The sequence below is a fragment of the Amphichorda felina genome (genome assembly GCF_050947745.1).
Source record: "Amphichorda felina strain 45539 chromosome Unknown scaffold_7, whole genome shotgun sequence".
Lineage (NCBI taxonomy): Eukaryota > Fungi > Ascomycota > Sordariomycetes > Hypocreales > Bionectriaceae > Amphichorda > Amphichorda felina.
The window spans coordinates 2,065,770-2,083,908 of NW_028145043.1; the positions used below are offsets into that span (position 1 = coordinate 2,065,770).

General features: G+C 55.4%; 5 protein-coding genes across 5 annotated transcripts; 1 reads left to right on the plus strand and 4 right to left on the minus strand.

Moving 5' to 3' along the window:
* Nucleotides 1–739: 739 nt before the first annotated feature.
* Nucleotides 740–2,593, minus strand: ACO1O0_007440 (KH domain-containing protein; the record flags this gene model as incomplete). The annotated part of the gene is made up of 4 exons (XM_083196813.1): nucleotides 740–846; nucleotides 903–1,071; nucleotides 1,129–2,486; nucleotides 2,551–2,593. 4 exons carry the CDS (start codon nucleotides 2,591–2,593, stop codon nucleotides 740–742), a joined length of 1,677 nt encoding a protein of 558 aa, XP_083048021.1.
* Nucleotides 2,594–6,266: 3,673 nt separating this feature from the next.
* On the plus strand, nucleotides 6,267–9,819 carry ACO1O0_007441 (WD repeat WDR48 family protein; the record flags this gene model as incomplete). Its single annotated transcript, XM_083196814.1, has 6 exons — nucleotides 6,267–6,303; nucleotides 6,534–6,615; nucleotides 6,737–8,036; nucleotides 8,087–8,297; nucleotides 8,351–9,543; nucleotides 9,607–9,819. 6 exons carry the CDS (start codon nucleotides 6,267–6,269, stop codon nucleotides 9,817–9,819), a joined length of 3,036 nt encoding a protein of 1,011 aa, XP_083048022.1.
* Nucleotides 9,820–10,152: 333 nt separating this feature from the next.
* PET8 (mitochondrial carrier domain-containing protein) lies at nucleotides 10,153–11,010 on the minus strand (the record flags this gene model as incomplete). Its single annotated transcript, XM_083196815.1, has 1 exon — nucleotides 10,153–11,010. One exon carries the CDS (start codon nucleotides 11,008–11,010, stop codon nucleotides 10,153–10,155), a length of 858 nt encoding a protein of 285 aa, XP_083048023.1.
* Nucleotides 11,011–11,622: 612 nt separating this feature from the next.
* Nucleotides 11,623–12,045, minus strand: ACO1O0_007443 (uncharacterized protein; the record flags this gene model as incomplete). The annotated part of the gene is made up of 2 exons (XM_083196816.1): nucleotides 11,623–11,837; nucleotides 11,919–12,045. The coding sequence occupies 2 exons, from the start codon at nucleotides 12,043–12,045 to the stop codon at nucleotides 11,623–11,625; spliced, it is 342 nt and encodes a 113-aa protein (XP_083048024.1).
* Nucleotides 12,046–13,760: 1,715 nt separating this feature from the next.
* On the minus strand, nucleotides 13,761–14,371 carry ACO1O0_007444 (DUF4452 domain-containing protein; the record flags this gene model as incomplete). Its single annotated transcript, XM_083196817.1, has 2 exons — nucleotides 13,761–14,063; nucleotides 14,135–14,371. The coding sequence occupies 2 exons, from the start codon at nucleotides 14,369–14,371 to the stop codon at nucleotides 13,761–13,763; spliced, it is 540 nt and encodes a 179-aa protein (XP_083048025.1).
* Between the last annotated feature and the right edge of the window lie 3,768 nt (nucleotides 14,372–18,139).

An 18,139-nucleotide genomic window follows, 5' to 3' on the forward strand; every position in this document is an offset into this window, starting at 1 on the left:
CCGCTCTCCCCTACCACGATGCCTTCCCATACGTAATTAGGATAGTCAAGCAGGCTATAGTAAGGGAGTGTCCACAAGGAATATGCGCCACATCAGGAGTCAACGCGATGCTTCTTTTCGTCAAGCTCATGCGCCAGATCAGACAAAGAATCAAAAACCTGCGAAAGGACCTTGAGACCGAAGCCGTGAAAACACGCATGAGACAAGAGGTTGCGATGGAGACATCAGAATTGTACGCGGACCAAGAGCTGAGAAGCCATTAGTGCAGTTAACGCCGTAACTTCAATGTGGCAGGGCCAAGCCCAAGGCACCCAATGTCGAAGATATAAAGTCAGTGAAGAAATTCTGTTTGCGAGGTGCGCGCAGGAGCGCCGTTCATCAAGCTGGATTTTTCCAAGGCGGCGCCTCCAAATGAACGGAGTTGCGGAAAGTAAGACATGCTATCTTCGTGCGTGCGCCATCGGATCATGCTATGCGTACTGAGCATCAAGAGACAAAGTCGTCATCAGAAGGAATTCAGCATCAGAGATGGGCCGAGGCGCCAGAAAGAAGAGGCTGGAAAGGAGATGGATGCGGTCGTGGAATCCCGCGCAGACATTATATGGCCCAAAAGGCCTCGAGTGTCAGGTCAATCAAATCAGGCATCTCAGATGGCGCTCAGCCCACGACTTGGGCGTGAGACTGAAGCTCAATCAGGGTCACCCAATAGACAATGCGCATGGTTGCCGTCAGGAAATCACTAGGATCCGGGGGCGGGTGCTCCCGCCGGTGATCCTTGGCCACCTTGTTGCTGCTGGTACATCAACGACTGGTACCACAGAGCGACATAGTTCTGGTATCCGCCATCTAGTGTCCCAGTTAGTTCATGTCGTCAATATCACCGCGGCGAGCATGTAACTTACACTGGGCGTAAGGGTCATTGCTGTCGGCTGTAGATGCTTGCGCAGGAGCGTTAGTAGACTGGTTGGATCCTTGCTGAGAATAGCCACCACGATCGTAATCGTTCTGGCCACGGCCGCGCCCGCCGCCGCCACCACCACCACCGCCGCCGCCGCCGCCGCTTTTTTGGCGCTGAGAAAAAAGTCAGATGTCGCCAGTGCTTCTCAGAGTTTTGCGTTGCCGACTTACCACTGCTTCAACCTTCTCCTCGATGGCCTGTTTGGCACGAGTGATGCTGTCACGAGATCCAATCAAGGCAATCTCTCTTTCGGTTTCTCCCGGCCCGGAAGACTGAGCGACGTTGATCTTGCAGCCAGTCGCGCTTTGCATCTCGCGGATTGTTTCTCCTCCTTTCCCGATAATCATTCCAACGGCGTCTGAAGGCACATAGATGGCGTCGTTGATCTTGTCCGGTCCACCGCTGCCTGATCCTCCGGCGTCCCTCCGCGGAGTGTCGTTGCGGGCTCCAGCGTGCGGCATGGGAGCTGCACCCCCCTCGCCTCTGTTATCACTATCCACGATTTCCATAATGGCATCCTTTGCCTTGGCGGCAGCCTCGGGAGTCCCAATCAGGTTGACAGGGCGCAGGCCGTTGACACTCTTGGATTCTCCAACAATGTTAATGTGGCAGCCGGACCTTTCTTGCAGATCGCGAATTGTCTCGCCTTTACGCCCAATAATAAGACCAACAGTACGATCTGGCACCATGATCTGCATGTGGTCCTCACCGTCACGCAGAGCACCGGCCCCACCCTTGTTCGGGTCGCGAGGCTTCTCCTGTGCTCGGTTGAGGGGACCCATTCCACTGTCATCAATTATACGGTCGATGGCCTCCTTGACCTCGGCACGGCGATGGCGAGGGCCGGATATCTTGCATTGCCGGAACGGGCCTCCATCACTAGGCGGCAAGAACTGCACCCTACAGTTGGACTCAGCCTCAATACGTCGGAGGTTCTCGCCCTGCCGGCCAATAATTAGGCCAACGAGGCTGGACTCGATCTGGATGACTTCTGACTGATCGTCTCCCCCGCGCAAAGGGGATCTCTCACGGCCGCCTCCGCGGGGAGAAAATGGCCGACCACCACGAGGGCCAGGGGAATAGGAACGATCACGACCATAATCACGGCCGTGTCCGCCACGGCGTTCATCTCTGTACGGGTTCATGCTGTCGCCATAGTCACCACGGGGAGGCGATCGCGATCTAGAGTCTCGATACGGTCGGTCCTGGTTGCGAGACTCGGAGCTGTAGACTAGAGGCCGATCATACGGGGTGGCGCCTTTCTCGGCAGCAGATGCCCGAATCTTGGACAAGGTATCGTTGAAGTTCATGGTGCCAGAATTGACGGGGCGAATGGCGCTTAGGTCAAGGTTGCCGCTGGCTGCCGGCGCAGGCAGCCCTGCGCCTGTTGAGCCATAGTTGGGGACGCCCGGTGGGGGGGCTTGATACGGGGCAGCAGGTTGTGTCGAAGATGATGGAGGAGGGTATGCTGGGTTGGAGATTGTCGGGGGTGTCTGGGAAGGCGTCGTAGTCGGCGGTCGCTGAGCAGCTGGTATCACCAAGTAAGTCCCTGGACCGGACAGGGTCATCGGCATGCAAAACATAGTACTTACCCAGGGCGGCCAGAAGATTCTGGATGTTGGTCGCATCCCCCATCTTGTCGGATGCCGATGGGTTGACTTAGAAGGTTTCGCAACACGTCAAGCTGGCAAATTGTCTAGGAGGACTGAAGCCTAAGCACAAGGAGCAAGAGCGCAACGATGAGGCTCGAGGCAGGGTGTCTGCCTGTTTGCCCGGGGGAACACGAAACGACAGTGACGATTCTATGAGCTCGGGCCACTATCACCAAGATACCAACTCTGCCGAGCTTGCGACGCGGTCGGGGATCAGCGCACCAACGCGATATCACGACGGCAAAATCAGAATCAGCAAAGATGCAATCACTGCGAGCCTATGCACGGCGATGTCGAAAGGAGTCGATGCGGCGAAGCGCTGATGGGTCGTACAGTTGAACCAAAGGATTAGTTGATGTGGAAGGGGGGAGAGGGTTGAAAGAGGAAGAGTTTGCAGATGGTTCCTTCAGGTGGTGGTGCCGGCCTTGTTGTGGGGACCTGAGAGTTTGAACTTTGGAGGGTGCAGTCAGTGGTGCGCTGGTGCACTGGGTGCAGTGGTGCAAGCCTAAAAGGGCTTGAAGGGTTCCACGGCAGGGAAGTCAGGGACCACCGGGCAGCCAGCCAGCAGAGGTTCCAGAACCTAGACAACGGCGGCCCATGCGACTCCAGCATGGGGTTCTTTTTCTTCTCGTTTCTTTTTTTTCGACCTTTTTGAAACCCTCGGACTATGTTGGCTCCCCGCATCTATTCTTACTACTCGTACACAACGTGACGAAATGGAACCGAAGCTCCATTGCGCTGGAGAACGGGAATTCGCTGCCACAATACTTGTCCAGCCCTAGAATTAAACAGGAGCTTGTGCTCCGGCCCCCGCGGAGAACCCATGCTGCCTCCGATCCACGAATAGATAAATCGTTCGATTTCCGAGTTGTCAAACTTGTCAGCTGTCCCAACCAATTCGTGGATTCGGAGAAGTGAGGCTGGAATGACTGAAAGCCTCGAAAGTAATACACCAGTTTCTATCCGTACGAACGGGTTTAACAGGTACGTACCCAATGTCTCACTACTATTAGTAGTAGTACTAATCGACTCCCGGTCCTCCACCCACAGCTCCGTTAAATGCAGTTTCAGAGACGACATCTCATCCAGGTGAGAGTTTAGTAAGCTTACGCACTTCACGGTGCTATATTTCAGTACTGGACGCTCGACCCGGATGCAATGGACCATGCTGGAAGCCTCGTTCTACTCGTACTCCTTCCCCTAAGTAAGCATCGATTACTTCGCGGTACTTGTACCTCCTAGTTGGTATCTGGTTGAGCGCAGCTTGTGTACTCGTACCCCTAGTACGCTCTAGGTACGTGCTACCAAGATGTAGAATCATTCTTGTTTACGCACCGTGCCTCCAGCAGACCCCGGCATTGCATGCTTAAAGACATATCGTCTACTGTAGTACATTCGATGCCCGAGCTCCTCTCGTCGGTCTGTGCCTTGACCTTAAATCCGGTCTTGCCTTAGCTTCCACTCGCTTTCAGGACATGGGAGCCAGCCCAACATCCAAGATGGGTTTGGATGTGCGGACAGGACAGTATATCGTAGCGAGCGCACCGGAGCTGGCGGAAGCGGTAGCTCCAACTTGGTGCTGGACCCTCCATGCATCTGGCCGAAGTAACCATCCTTACTGGCACAGCCACGCTGTAAAGAGCTTGGTGCTAGGAGCTACAGTCACAGAGGTGTTGTCGAACCCGACCATTGGCCAATGGGAAGAGACTCAAGACCGAAGTCCCCGTGGCTCCCTTAAGACCGTTGAACTAATACTCGTACCACAGTAAAGGGCAGGTAAAATACCTACTACTGCTAGTATCCGTGCCTTACTGTACTTATGCTTCCTCCATTTTACGCTCCCGTTCTCCGTGATGCCGGGCACTATTTTTTTTTAACCTTGTCCCGCTCAAGGCCGCGGGTCTTAACATGTCCACAAGATGAAACTTGGCTTGTAAAAACTTGACCCTAAGGTACATAGCGTGAAGATGGTGTTCGTGAGTCGTAAGTCGTGACTCGTACAAGATGCATCGGATCCTAGCGGGGCCGTCCTTGTTTAACACCGCTCTCTGAAGAAGCCACACCATGATGCACAAAGGGTGTCCCGTACCGCCACCCAGCCCGATAGGTGTTCATTCGGCATGGCGGGCCAGCCCGTCCAATGCCTGGACCTGCCCGGATGCCTCGATATCCCGGAAGGCCGTTCTCAGCGTTTAAATACTCGGGGGTATCCTGCTTGCCACGCACGCACATGACAAGCTCGTGACTCCTGCCTCACAGCCACTTCGAACCGCGCGGCCCTAACCTCCCTAGTACCTGTGTGTCAAGAGCGACGGCCTATGAACTGAGTGGCTCCCGTCCAGCTAGCCAGGTACTGGTGATCATATAAGGCAGCGCCAACATCTCCTCGCCCAACCACAGCATCAGCATCTCTACGCACGACGAGGCGACTACGGTATTCTTTCTAGCACCTCTTACGCTCCCGAATCACCCGCGACCGATGCAAGCCCAATGTGTGTCAGCAACATCACGGAGTACTCCAAGTGCCACCACCGGGTACCGAGGGGTAATACCCGCTGCTTCAACGAAGCGTGCCCTGGGAGGCGAGACTCAATCACCGTTGTCGACGACTCGTGCCCTCAGTGCGATGGCATAAAGAAGATTCGCTCGGCCAGATGGTGTCCAAACGGGTGCAACTGTGTCGTCATGTAAGGGTAGGGTGAGAGAAATTTAGAGAGGTATTATTTGAAACCCGACCCTGGGGATGAGTGACCTTCCGAGAACTCTGACTGATCTATCAATTCCTACCAGGCCAGCTGTATTATAATACCCGAACGACATTGCGAATTGTCCAAGTGGACCGTCTACGAGTACGGACAGGCTTCAGGACGACCTATGCATTCTGTTCAAGTCGTACCACCACCACCACCGCCACCACTACCACAGGTTGAAGAAGGTGGTGCCAGGGTGGCGGCAGCATCTCAGAGTCCCGCAGGATTCCAACAGTGGTGTACGGACAAGGTATCAAATGATTCCAGGCTCTGGGCTGGTTTGCGACAGCCAACAGCGGGGGAAACTGCCAAGCCACTGTTGAGTTCAGCCGACTCTCACCACCATGTCCATCAAGGAAGCCGAACAATCGCTGGTGCGGATACCTGGGTGTCTTTCTGGAGTCGGGAGTTTGGGGCGTCGGAAACTACAAGAGCAGGTGCCATTAATGTTAGACTGTATGATGAAAGATCAAGAACGTTCGAAGACTGCTTTTTATGGTGACGGCGTGACGGCGCCGACGTGAGACGCCGGTTGAACACACCGCACCTCAACAACATTCCATTTCATTCCAGATTCCCTGCGCACCTGCCACCTGCTCTGTGGGTAAGCACGTTAGGCGGCCCCTGCCACGTTCCGCGCCAACTTCTATTATCCACCGTATTAGTATCGCTTCCCCGCCAAACCACAGTGACCTGAGGGCCCCTGAAGGCTGCCACTACGCCAGGGGTCTTGGCGACGGCTGCCTCTACTATGTACATGACGTCCCAACCATCATCCTCCACTCCACTCCTCGCTCATCGATCAGCACCCACAACGTTGCTCTCCGTCACACTTCACTCCCGTTGCTCGTATAACCTCCAGCCTGCGGCGCGCTTCGTCGCAGCGCCTGTTCAACCCGTCCCGCCATGGCCTCCAAGAAAGCCCGGCAGAGGATCAGCTACGGTATGTTCGACCTTCTCCCCAACCAAACACCAAACCCCCAGATACCATGGCGCACCCCAACGTTCCACTCCCTCCTCCCGAAATACCCCATGGAACAGCCCAAAAAGGCCCGATATTGCGCTTTGCCCGCGATCGCCAAACAACCGACCCCGCAATGAGACAATTGGCCCTCTAGAGAGCCATGCGCCTAGCCGCCCACAGGAACGAACCTCATGCTAACCAACTCGCAGTTCTCGAGAACAATAGAGCCTCGGCGGGGGGGCACCGTCTCGGCGTCTTGGGTGTAGCCGTCGATACAGACAACAGCATTCTGTGAGCTCCCTCGACCCATCGTGGCACGATTCGAATTTGAAGGCCCCTCCGAAAACCGCCTTGTCCCCCGCCTCTAAAGCTCCCCTTACAGCTGAGCTAACCACGTATCGTGAACCCATAGCTACTCCGGTGGACGGGACGGCGTCGTTTGTGCGTGGGACCTAAACTGTGGCCTTGGCCACGGCCGTGACAACAACAATGCACCCTCAACCGAGTCCAAGCCCGCTACGAAGTTCCGCGCCCAAACGCAGGCTCACATGCACTGGATCAACGATATCATTCTAGCCAAAAACAATACAGCGCTGGTCTCAGCTTCCTCGGACTTGACCGTCAAGGTGTGGAGGCCACACTCTGAAGAACATGCTGAGGCGCAGCCCATCGGCGCCCATGCCGACTACGCCAACCGCCTTGCGGCTCCTCCTGATGACATGGGTCTCAATTGGGTGGCCTCAGGAGGCTTGGACCGCAAGGTTTGCTTGTGGGACTTGAATGGCGGAGGCAAGACGCTTGAGATTGATGTCAAGGGTGAGGACAAGCCCGAAAAGGGCTCCGTCTACGCGCTGAGCGTGGGCCGGAATGTACTCGCGGTAGGCAGTCCCGAGAAGACATTGCGCCTTTACGATCCCCGGACAGGTTCCAGAGTCTCCAAGCTGGTTGGGCACGTTGACAACATTCGCTCAATCCTCATCGACGACTCCGGCGATACCATCCTAAGTGCCAGCGCGGATAAGACAATCAAGATGTGGAGTATCAAGGGTGGCCGCTGCATGTACACATTTACCATGCACGATGATGCGGTCTGGTCTCTGTACTCTGACGATCCTCGTCTCGGCGTCTTCTACAGTAGCGACCGATCAGGCCTTGTTGCTAAGACCGACGTCCGAGGAGGTATTGAGGACATGGACGATGGGCTGAGCCTTGCTGTCGCCAAGGAGCACTCTAGTGTTTGGAAGCTCATTGCTGCCGGCGGCCATATTTGGACAGCCACTGGCCAATCCTCGATAAATCGGTGGGACGACATCAACATGGACGATCATGCCCAGTTGCGGGACAGCTTCCGTCGCCGCCGCGACGCATCTACCACATCCACCAGAGCCCATCCCGCGTCGATCCCCCCAGCGGCCTCATCAACTAAGAAGGAGATATCTCCAAACTCTGTACTGCGAGTTTCCAATACGTCTCCACTACCCCCGCGGACGGGAATCAACCCCGAGTCAAATACGGCTGCCGAGACAGTAACGACCAAGATGTCTGAGCTAATAATTGAACAACCTGATTTTGAGGTGAAACCGATTCACCAGCTACCGGCCGAAACAATTGAAGGCCAGTTCGGCCTTCTCAAGCATCAATTACTCAACGATAGGAGACGAGTCCTGACGCTAGATACGGCTGGGGAGGTCTTGATGTGGGATCTAATAAAAGTAAACGCCCTCAGCCTAGACATAAGGGAAGTTTCAGCTAACGCGAACAGTGCAAACCCGTGGAAAGCTTCGGAAAGCAGCATCTTGAGGATGTGGAGAAGGTGGTCAACACACGGGAAGCAGTCGCCCCTTGGTGTGGCATTGACTTAAGCTCTGGCAACCTTACTGTGGTGCTGGAGCAGTACAATTGCTTCGATGCCGAGGTATATGCCGACGAGCTGGAGCTGGAAGAGCCTGTGGAGTTCAGAGAGGACCAGAGAAGTAGGAGACACGGCCTCCACTTTCCAACGACAGTGTGCTAACAGAAACCCCAGTCTCGCTCGGACGATGGATCCTCCGCTATCTCTTTGCCAATTTGATTGATGAAGAGATCAAACGGGACGAAGACTATCGGAAGGATGTCAACGCAGGGGTCGAGAAGAGGCAAGCGGCCAGTCGAGCGAATGCACCGACATCGATACCCCTACCTCAGCCCAACCTCTCGGGCTGGACGTCGCCTGACCAAGCCACCACTCCCAAGGCTAATGGCCTCCAGGTGCCGTCTACGACGCCTGGGCTTGTGATTAATCAAGCAACTCCCGGGCCAGTTCCACCTCTCCCTGGTATGCCAGAAGCATCTGCATCTAGCGTCATGAGCCCCCTTGAGCAACGGAGCTCTCATGCAAGTCGCCGCTCAGGTGAAAAGGACGACTATTTCACAACCACCACAATCGGCCCAGCTGATCCAGGAGCCAAGCCGGCAGGGACGCCCGCTACCCCAGCTGCAGAGTCATCAGACGGGAACAAGGCAGCAGCAGATGAGAAGAGCAAGGACAAAGACAAGGATAAGTCAGGAGACAACCCCAAGTCACCAGGCACAGGTTTCGGCAAGAAGTTCCGGATGTCTTTTGGTACTAAGAAGCTAGGACGTTCGGCATCCCAGACGGCTCAGGAGAAACCTACTGTAGTGGACGAGAAAGCGGAGGGGTCCGAGTCATCGTCCAGCCATGAGAAGGAAGTGGAAGACAGCTTCTACGGCGTCGTCCAGAAAATTCGCCATGAGTACGAGAGGCAGCTAGCAGAAGCTCCGGACAAATTTGTCGAGACTGGCTTGACGCCGAGCTTGCCTGACGAGACACCCGTTCTGAAGCTCCCACCCAACACCAAGGTTCTCATCCAAGAAGAGACCTCGGGCAGTGTTGCCAACATCTATGAAGGCACAGTGGGGAGTCTCAGCAAGGATGCTGATATCATCGAGCAGAAGGGTCCGATGTGGCTTGGTCACATCCTCCTCCAGAACCAAGTCACGTTCAAGGATCCTATCAAGATCTCGTTCGTTCTGCACCCGGTGGGCGACCTTCCCCCCGTGGCATCGGCCGACGGCAACAACAGACTCAATGCGAACAGGATGCTGCGGGTGAAGAAGATCTTATCCTATGTGGCGGAAAGGATCGAGCAGGAGCCAGAGGAGCCAGAGGAGAATGCGTTGAAGCCAGAAGAATACCTCGAGCTCTACTGTAACGAACAGGTATGTGGCGCTTCTCTAGCCCCCACCCGTGAGCATGATATGCGATACTAACTCTCTAACCAGTTGCTGGATCCATTAATGAGCTTGGCAACCCTCCGGACACACGTCTGGAAAGGCGGTAACGATATTGTCCTACACTACAAATCCAATGGCCGCAAGGTAATTCAGCTAGCGCCGCCTCCATCCGCAGAGCCAGCCCAAGAGACAGAGGTGCCCCAAGAACCCCCGGTAACGCCTGGAAACGCCAACCAGGCGATCCCAGGCCAGGCCCTCTAGGTCGAAGACAACAGGCGACACCACACCCTCTATGCGTTGGGAACTCTATTGTCTATGTCTACTCATGTACATATTTCGCTCGTCATTGCCTCTATAGCGTTCCTGTCTTGTCCCTTCCGTCTATATATACATTATGATACATCTCAGAGCGATGCGTAGTTAGCCTGAGAATGAGAGGATACTGGTAGTACTGGTGCAAAAAAGGATGGTGCTGGACCATCATCCAGCACCGAGGAGGTAGCTCGAAATAAGCGCTCGTCTCGTCTTGGTGTGATATGGCGGCGTCGTCTCTCAGATGCAACCTCTGCGTGTCGTGACCGGGCGGCTGTATTATTATAGTACAGTGGTCATGGTGTTGACAACCCACTGGTAACTGCCTAGGAAGATGAAGCCGCCGATCGATATCCACGTCACGCGCGGCGCAACGCCAGCAAAGAACGGCCGTATCCCCTCGTTGCGGGCCATCTGCCCAAACACTTGCGCGACCGACACGCGCTGCTCTGACAGCATGACCCTCGTCTTGAGCACGTCCAGCGGCGTCGTCAGCGCCGCCCCTATCGCCCCGGCCACGCTCCCGTACACAGCGCTCTCCAGCGCGGGCACGTCCCTCCCGGTACGGTCGTCGTCGCCCTTGCCTTCCCGCCGCCTCCTCCGGCCCCAGGCCTTGAGGCTCTCCCAGATGGGGAACTGGATCATGGTGAAGGGCACCTCGCGGAAGACGGTGATGCCCCAGCCGCGGTACAGCCCCCGCCACATGGCGCCCAGCCCCTGCGTCTTGTACAGCCCCAGGATGGCGCCCAGCGCGCTGGCGCTCGACCCGCCGTGCAGGCCGGCCTGGGCGCGCTGCTTGACGACCTCGGTAGGCACGCGCACGGCGCAGGCAGCCACCTCACCCATGCTGCCGGCCAACATGTGGCCCGCGGCGCTGGAGCCGGTCTCGGGCCCCAGCAGCGACTTGACGGCCTCGTAGGTGCAGAAGAAGAAGGCGGCGCCTGGCGCGGAGCCCACGACGGCGGAGCCCACGCCGCGGTATATCCCCGAGAAGCCGCCCGAGGGGAAGAAGCCGGCCGACGACTGCAGGCGCGTCTTAAGGGTGTCGAGAGGGAAGAGCGAGAGGTCGACGGTGGTGCCGGCGAGGGCGCCCGCGAGGAGGGCGGTTTGGAAGGGGGGGTTCGTGGCAGCGGGCGCCATAGCTGAGATGGGTTCGTTCGGTCTTCCTTTTTTTTTTTGTCTCGATCAGGCCGTGCAAGAGGAGGTGGTGTGGGAGGGTCCGAGGCCTCGAGGGGGAAAGGTAGGCCAGCGGCCTAGGATGGAGGGGAGGGCGAGCTCGGGCTGGTGTGGAGTTGCGCTTGGGGTGAGGAGGACGGACTGTTGGTGATGCGATGGGAGAAATTTGGCCTAGGACGAATTTATCGATAACGGGCGAGGGTCCCGTCGTCGGATCCGAGCCGAGAGCTACCCTGTGGGTCAGCTAGCACAAGACAACTCCGGGACCCGGCACTGTTGAAGTGCCATCTTAGAAGGAATAATGTCCTCCATACAATGTAAGGAAACCAATAAATGCTCTAAAAATAATGTTGGGTAGTTCTTGTCATCAGATATAGCTGAGCGTGTAAAGTCAGTTAAGACTCGTTTCATTCCACGGAGTCAACCATGCCCAACCATGCCATCAGTGTGGTTTTGGAGACACACATCGACCAATATCAGTACCCGGGTGATCAGACCAATTCTCGATTTCCTATAAATTAACAACCAATGATCCAAACACGCAACCATTCGCCATTTTGACATAGCACCGGAACCCTAATCAAACCCCCACACCTCGTCACGTACGCTCTTCCCCGTCTTAGCCGCCTTCTCCGCCGCCTCCTTACTTATCTCCTGAAGCTTCGCCTCTGGCTCCTTGGGCGCCTGATCCGCCTTGACGGCCTCCTCGCTGGGCGTCGCCAGCTCCGGCTCCCAGTGGCCGAGGCTCTTCTTCAGCTTCGATACCGAATCGACCTTGCTGATGTTATCGGCTGCTCGTTGATATGCGTGTTAGTGATTATTGGACACTGATGGTAGTTTTGGGGGCGGAAAGGCCAATGGTCAAGACTGACAGGTTGCCGACTTATCCAGACCGAACTGCTGGCTCGTAGAAAAGAACATGCCGCGTCCGCGGATCGCAAGACCGCCGCGGGCGGCGCTGCGCATCGAGAGGCTGACTAGGTTGCGTGCCGGTGCCATCATGTCGATGCTTGGGGACTTGTCTGATGCCGCTCGAGGAAAGGGTTGATGGATAGTTCTCGAGTGAGGTGATCCTGGATTCTAGAGAATTCAGAGAGGCACAGAAAGGAGAGGGATCGTGTAGTATTCTTCACGCAGAAGAGGCTTTGAGCTAAGGACTCCCTATGTTAGCTTCTTCGCTTGGAAGCTTCCTGGCCTCCGTGACCGGGCTGCGAGGTGCCGTAGGATTGACGTCACCCCTTGTTCATGCTGGTCCCTCTCTCGACCAGAGCTCCTCTAGCACGTAGAGTAGGTAATAAGTTCCATTGGCAATTCAATTGCTGGTCCCGAGCCTCGGGAAGATAGAATTGTTGGGAAAACAATACCCGCATCTCTCAGCTGCTCGCTCCGTCTGTGAGACCGGGTGGCTCCTGCGTCAAGCTTGCCTATCAACGGATGTAGTACTCGTAGAGATTACCCTCGTACGAATGTCCATTCCAACATTTGCACATCCTGTGAGTCCTGGACATTCAAGCCGTGCATGTCACAGTCAAAGGGAGCATTCAAGTCTGAACAGATCGTATATTCTCTCTCGCCTGGAAACAATCATCTGCCCCGCGGGCAACGTACAAAAGCTCGCTCCATTGCAATGCGCAATAAACACCAGGGCGCGAGGGCCCGATATTCCCAATGCACCTGTCCCATGTCTCGAGATCATGTCATAGCAAATCTTCCAGCACTCCCCGAATGTCCGCAGGTAAACCCATTCCCAGACGAGACAACCAAACCAATAAGCCGCAGGAGAAGGGATGACATATACCGTAACCCCCCTCAACATGATACAAAGATGTAGAAAATAGGACTTGCCCGTTTTCCCATTCGTTTGTAGAAAAATATTGGGGAATCACAACCCGAATTCGACCCAACTCCGTGTGTTCCCAGTAGACCCAATTCCAGCTCCAGACATGCGCGCAAACAAGACACCCGCTCGTCTTGACCGACCAAACAACTAGCCGCTTAACCCCAAGTACTTTCCCAGATGTAACCAGACAAAACACCCGTAAGTCCCGCTCCACCAAAAAAAGCACACACTCTATATGTGATCTTTTCTCTTATATCGTCGTGAATCCGTGACCGCAATAATCAGTAGACGGTTTTTTTTGATGATTTTCCCGGTAACGTCAAGTCGTCGCTCGCTCCCATGGCCGGACATTGCCGAGCCGTTATTCCCAGACCGCCGTGTCGACACCGATGCAATGTATCCTGAAAAGAAAAACCGCAGAAACGCCATTCATAGTCGGACAACCTCTCCTTGCGAGGCCAACACCGACTCCCAGTGGATATTAGCGAAAGAACAAAAACGTGAAATGGTATCGAAATCTTTGTCGTGCCGTGCCGATAGTATCCTCGAAATCTTGCCGTAGGTAAACCAAGGGTATGTCGATATTAAGGATATTTATACAGATTCGGAAAAAGATGTGGTTGAGCCAGTAGCCCAAGGCAGCTGCGTCAAGCAGCTGACCCCGGGTCAAGCCAAGTATCGAGGAACCCAGCCCGAAGATAAAGTCGATGCCAATCCAGTTCATGTCGTATCGTCAGTGTCCGCCAAGGTAAACAGTTGCCGACAATGTAATGTTTATTTTACAGGTCAAGATGCATTTTGCACCTTCGACAGTGGTGATCGGGGCGGTGGCGCTACCCTTCCAGAGGACAAGCGACGCCATCACGGCACCGATCTACCACCGTCGACCCATCGACTGCTGCATTTTGGCGGGCGACACTGATGAAGGCGGACTCGACATGGAGATGCCAGTGGCTGGGTTGATAATGGGGATGGCGTTGCGGCCACGTGTGGCGGCGGGCTGGTGGAGCTTCATGTTCGACTGGTGGTTTTGGTAGCTGGTAGGAGGAACGAAGGGCGGCGAGCTGGTGTTGAGAGAAAACCCGGGCGCCACAGTCTGAGGCTGCTGGGTCGGTGAGGACTGTGGGGAGTTGCTGGCAAGAGAGGAGCGCTCAGAGGCGCTGGAGATGGAGACCAACTGATGGGATGTGTGAGCTGGAAGGGGCTCCTGGTAAAAGGAAGTGGCTTTTCCGTGCTTGGGGTACTCACGTCGCTCTCTGTCAGCAGACCAGGGCAAAACTCCAAATCGTCCTCGAGCTCGAAGGAGCGGCCAGCCTCGAACTTTGTGCGGAAAGCAGAAAGTGAGGCCGACTCGTTGAGCTCCTTCATGCTGCGCACACCACGAAACTGCCTCTGGGAATTTTGCGAGACGGAAAGGCGGGGCGCGCGACGATTGCGGCCGCCATGGTGGCTGTGGGAGGTGGGTGGCGGGTGAGAGGAGTGCATGTTGAAGTTATAGTACGAAGACATGATTGTGACGCTCCCAGAGCCGAGGCACGTCGTCTCTGTTGTTTGGTTTGTTGGTTGTGTGCGATTGTTGTTTGCTTGCTCCTTCGGAAGGCGGACCCTTCTTAGAGATTGTGCGTGCGGGATTAAGCGATATTATGTAAACAAAAAGGAGTTGAGCATGAAGCGAACGGTGGTAGCAAAACCTCCCAGAGCAAAATAGTCGATTCGGTGTTGAATTTGAGAAGTGGTTGGAGAATTTGTGGTCGTGGTTCGCGGTGGTCGGTTTGGGTTGGATGCGGGAGGTGTGGGATGGATGTTGGCGAAGTATTAGGACGAGTAGCAGTCGAGGGACGAAGTACGAGAAAGTGTGGGAGGGAACAGGAAAGAACCTGAGTATTCGGGGGATGACGGGCGGCGGGTTTTGTTGGTTGGGGTCATGCCCAAAAGGCGACGCAGCCGGCGAATGAGAAGACGCAGATGCAGGGTCCACCACCTTCGCCACCGCTAGGTGATTGGGCTCGTGTGTCAGACGCTAGTACCAAGAGGGACTAGAGCCACAGTGGGAGGCGCTATGGAGCAATTTTGGGAGGCGTTCAGAACTTCAGGCATGACCGGTGGCCTGTGGGACAGTGTCGACAGCCGCGCGCAGGTACAGTGTCGTGGCTATGACCGTGTTTGAGTGTGAGGGGTAGCAAGGGAGAGAGAGCTGTCGCAGACCGTCGCTCGGAGAACCTGAAAGCAAGTCTATTTTGGCGGTCTAGAATCAGAAGGTAATACATGCTCGAATGGCCAGAACGGACACGCCGTGAGCAACCATGCAGCTCATCCCCCCAAGCCCAACCAGCCCCTCGTTCTTCGAGAATATCACCCGATGGTGGCTGGTGAGGGCCCTGGAAATGGACAACAACAGGGCAGGGCGGGACCGCCGATGTGTGTGCTGGGCAGCAGCGGCATCTGTACAAAGGGTTGCAGCCAGGGAGCACTGGCAGGCTGCCAGGCCCCAGGGGAGCGGCAACGTGCGAACCATGGCCATGACGCACAGAGCGAAGATTGGACTCCATTCCAGGTGCAGAGGGGCTCTTGGCTGTCACTTGACCGCGCGCAGCCTACCCGGACCACAATTATTATGGCGGAATCCGCCACAGCGCCAGCGCCAGAGCGGCCAGAGTGCCGCCAGTGTCGGCCGCCAATGCTGGACCGCTGGCACTTGTTGCTGATCCCATCCCGCCGGCGAGACACCACTGGCCGGCCGCAGCTTTGTTTTGGTGTCTGTAATTGCAGCGGCGCACCATTGGAAGGCTACGAGACAACACATGATGATGGAACCTGGCGCCCAGGGCTAGTGCAACGGAGGCAACAACTTGGAGTCGAGCTGGCCTGGTCACCGAGAAGAGGTGCACCTCATCGAGACAACACCAAGCGACCAAAGCGACCGCTTGTGAACAAAGACGCGACGGTAGTCGCGATAAGGCAGCCAGCGGAGCGGGCGGCTGGGCGCCTGCAGAGCTGCAGTGTCCCAGCGCGACGGGGGACCTGCAACTCGAGGGCTGGGAGCACCAGAGCCACAGTGGGAGGGCGGCTACGGGCTCCCACTGGGCCGGAGGCGACCTAGAGGTGGCTAGGTCTGCCAGGGCTCCGACTCCTCCGCGCCTCCTGTCGTGCCGCACTGTGAGGTGGTGCGTGGGTGGGAGGAAGCCTGACAGGCTCGAAGCGTCGTGCAAGTGTTCCACTTCTGGATGTGTGGGGAAGCGGCAATCGGGAGCCCAGTGAATTGGGGGGGGGGGGGGGGGTTCAAGCCTGCAGCGTGGGCTTTCACACAACTGGGCCATGACTGACCACCTCCGTTCACGATGGCCCTGACTGGTCCCTGGATCCTGTGTGAGGTTGCAAGCGAGGCCGCTTTGAATCAACCATCATCGCGGACCTTGACCCAATTGGGCATAGATCACCGACATCACCAGACTCTTGCTCCGGCCTACTGGTGAAGAAGGTTCGCGGAGGAGATAGATGGAAGGGATGGAACTTGGAAGGGTCTCGTCACCTGAGCAAACTGCTCGAACCATCTACACTGTTCACCGATGGATCGATCTGTGGACACAGGCTGGTTACGTACCTTGTGGGTTGTGGTGTGACTCCCCCCCCTATCTCAAAGACAGACTTGGAGAACCTAATCGGCGAGGCTCACAGCCTCACTTGCACTGCCCCCAGTTCGATTGATACATTTCGCCTCTGACGTATTTACGCGCGCCTATCGCTGGTAAACTAGATCTGTCCTATGAATAGCGGATACTTAGATACATAGTACTAGTATTAGTAAGTGTTTGCCCGGCGGGAAACTACTAGTATGGGGCGCTTGTTAGACAATGGGCTTATTCGGACTTGGGGGCCTGCGAGTAATGGCTGATTCACTTGGGGAGTCCCATCCCCTATCAAGTCGCACCCAGACTGGGCTAACTACTAATGGACTCTCGCAGTTTCGGCAGACGGGCGTTGCTGCATGCACAAGCAAGCAAGATACTACTCCTCGTACCATGTACGAAGACGGCGACACGCTGCCTGTCGCAGCTGTGTCAGACTGCCAGGAACCATGTGGCAAGCTCCCCTTCTGCAAGCTGCCGCATTCCACTCGGGTGGAATCCAAAAGGCACACGGTCCTAGTAAATGGCACGGGCCAAGGCCGAGCAGCCAGCCCCTGTGACCTTTTAGCCGTACCGTACCTTGCGCCATGGCCCTTAGACCACCTCTAGGACTATTATCCCCGAGTCCCGACTCTGCTCTTTTGTCGCCCCGAGACTTTGATATGGCAGCGAATGTAACCCCCCTCATCTGCGCAGCTATTGACCGCTCTTTGGCGAGGAACTGCCCAAGATGAACCCTGGAGGTGCCTCGTGGGGAGTGGGGGGCATTGCGACTCGAGGAACTTACTCGAAGCTCTAGGCACTAGTATTACTACTATGTAAAAGAGTTTACCGACGAATGCAAAATCAATGTTGACAAGATTGCCGCTCGACGAAGTATGTGGTTTAACCTTTTTTGTCCTCTTGTACCTGTCTTGACCACATACGTTATAGGTATTATTAGCCGATGACTTTGGTTAGACGCTGTGCGAGTACGAGCACTGCCTTTGGGTCGAGACAATTAAGAGGTGAATCAACATCGACTTTATAATGTCTTTGATTTATATGAACATTTGGTGGTACCATAAACAATTTAGCATACCAGTAATGACTTCTGGAACCCCGGATGATCGTTTCCACTCTCAGTGGACGTCCGATAATATGGGTTGTACAAGTACGAATCAGTACGAGTACTACGTAGTATATACTAGTAGGTACACATGTACATAGTATATTATAATTAAACTGATGGTTTTTCGAGAATGAGTTCTCACGTAATTGCTGGTGCTGCTCACAATGAATGTTAAATATCCCTGTACTCGCCAGAAGTTGGCCACTCTGCTCTGGCGGGTGCCTTGTGTAAGTCTCGCGCGCCGCCGTCCAGTTGATGGGTCTTTTTTTATGCCCATGTGCTCACACACAGACAAGGCATTCGCAATGGTGAGACGCCATAAAAGTTATATTGTAGGAAGGAGTCTGGTGGGCTCGCTTGTTGAGCGCTGACCGGTGTCGTGATACGGTGGCCGGTAAGTGGCCATGGGTGATCTGGGGAGCATCAGCATGTTTCTGGTCTCGCACGTACTTGGTAATAGAGACTGCGAGGTTGGAAACAAGTTTTCTGATCATCTCCACGATAATCAAACACAGC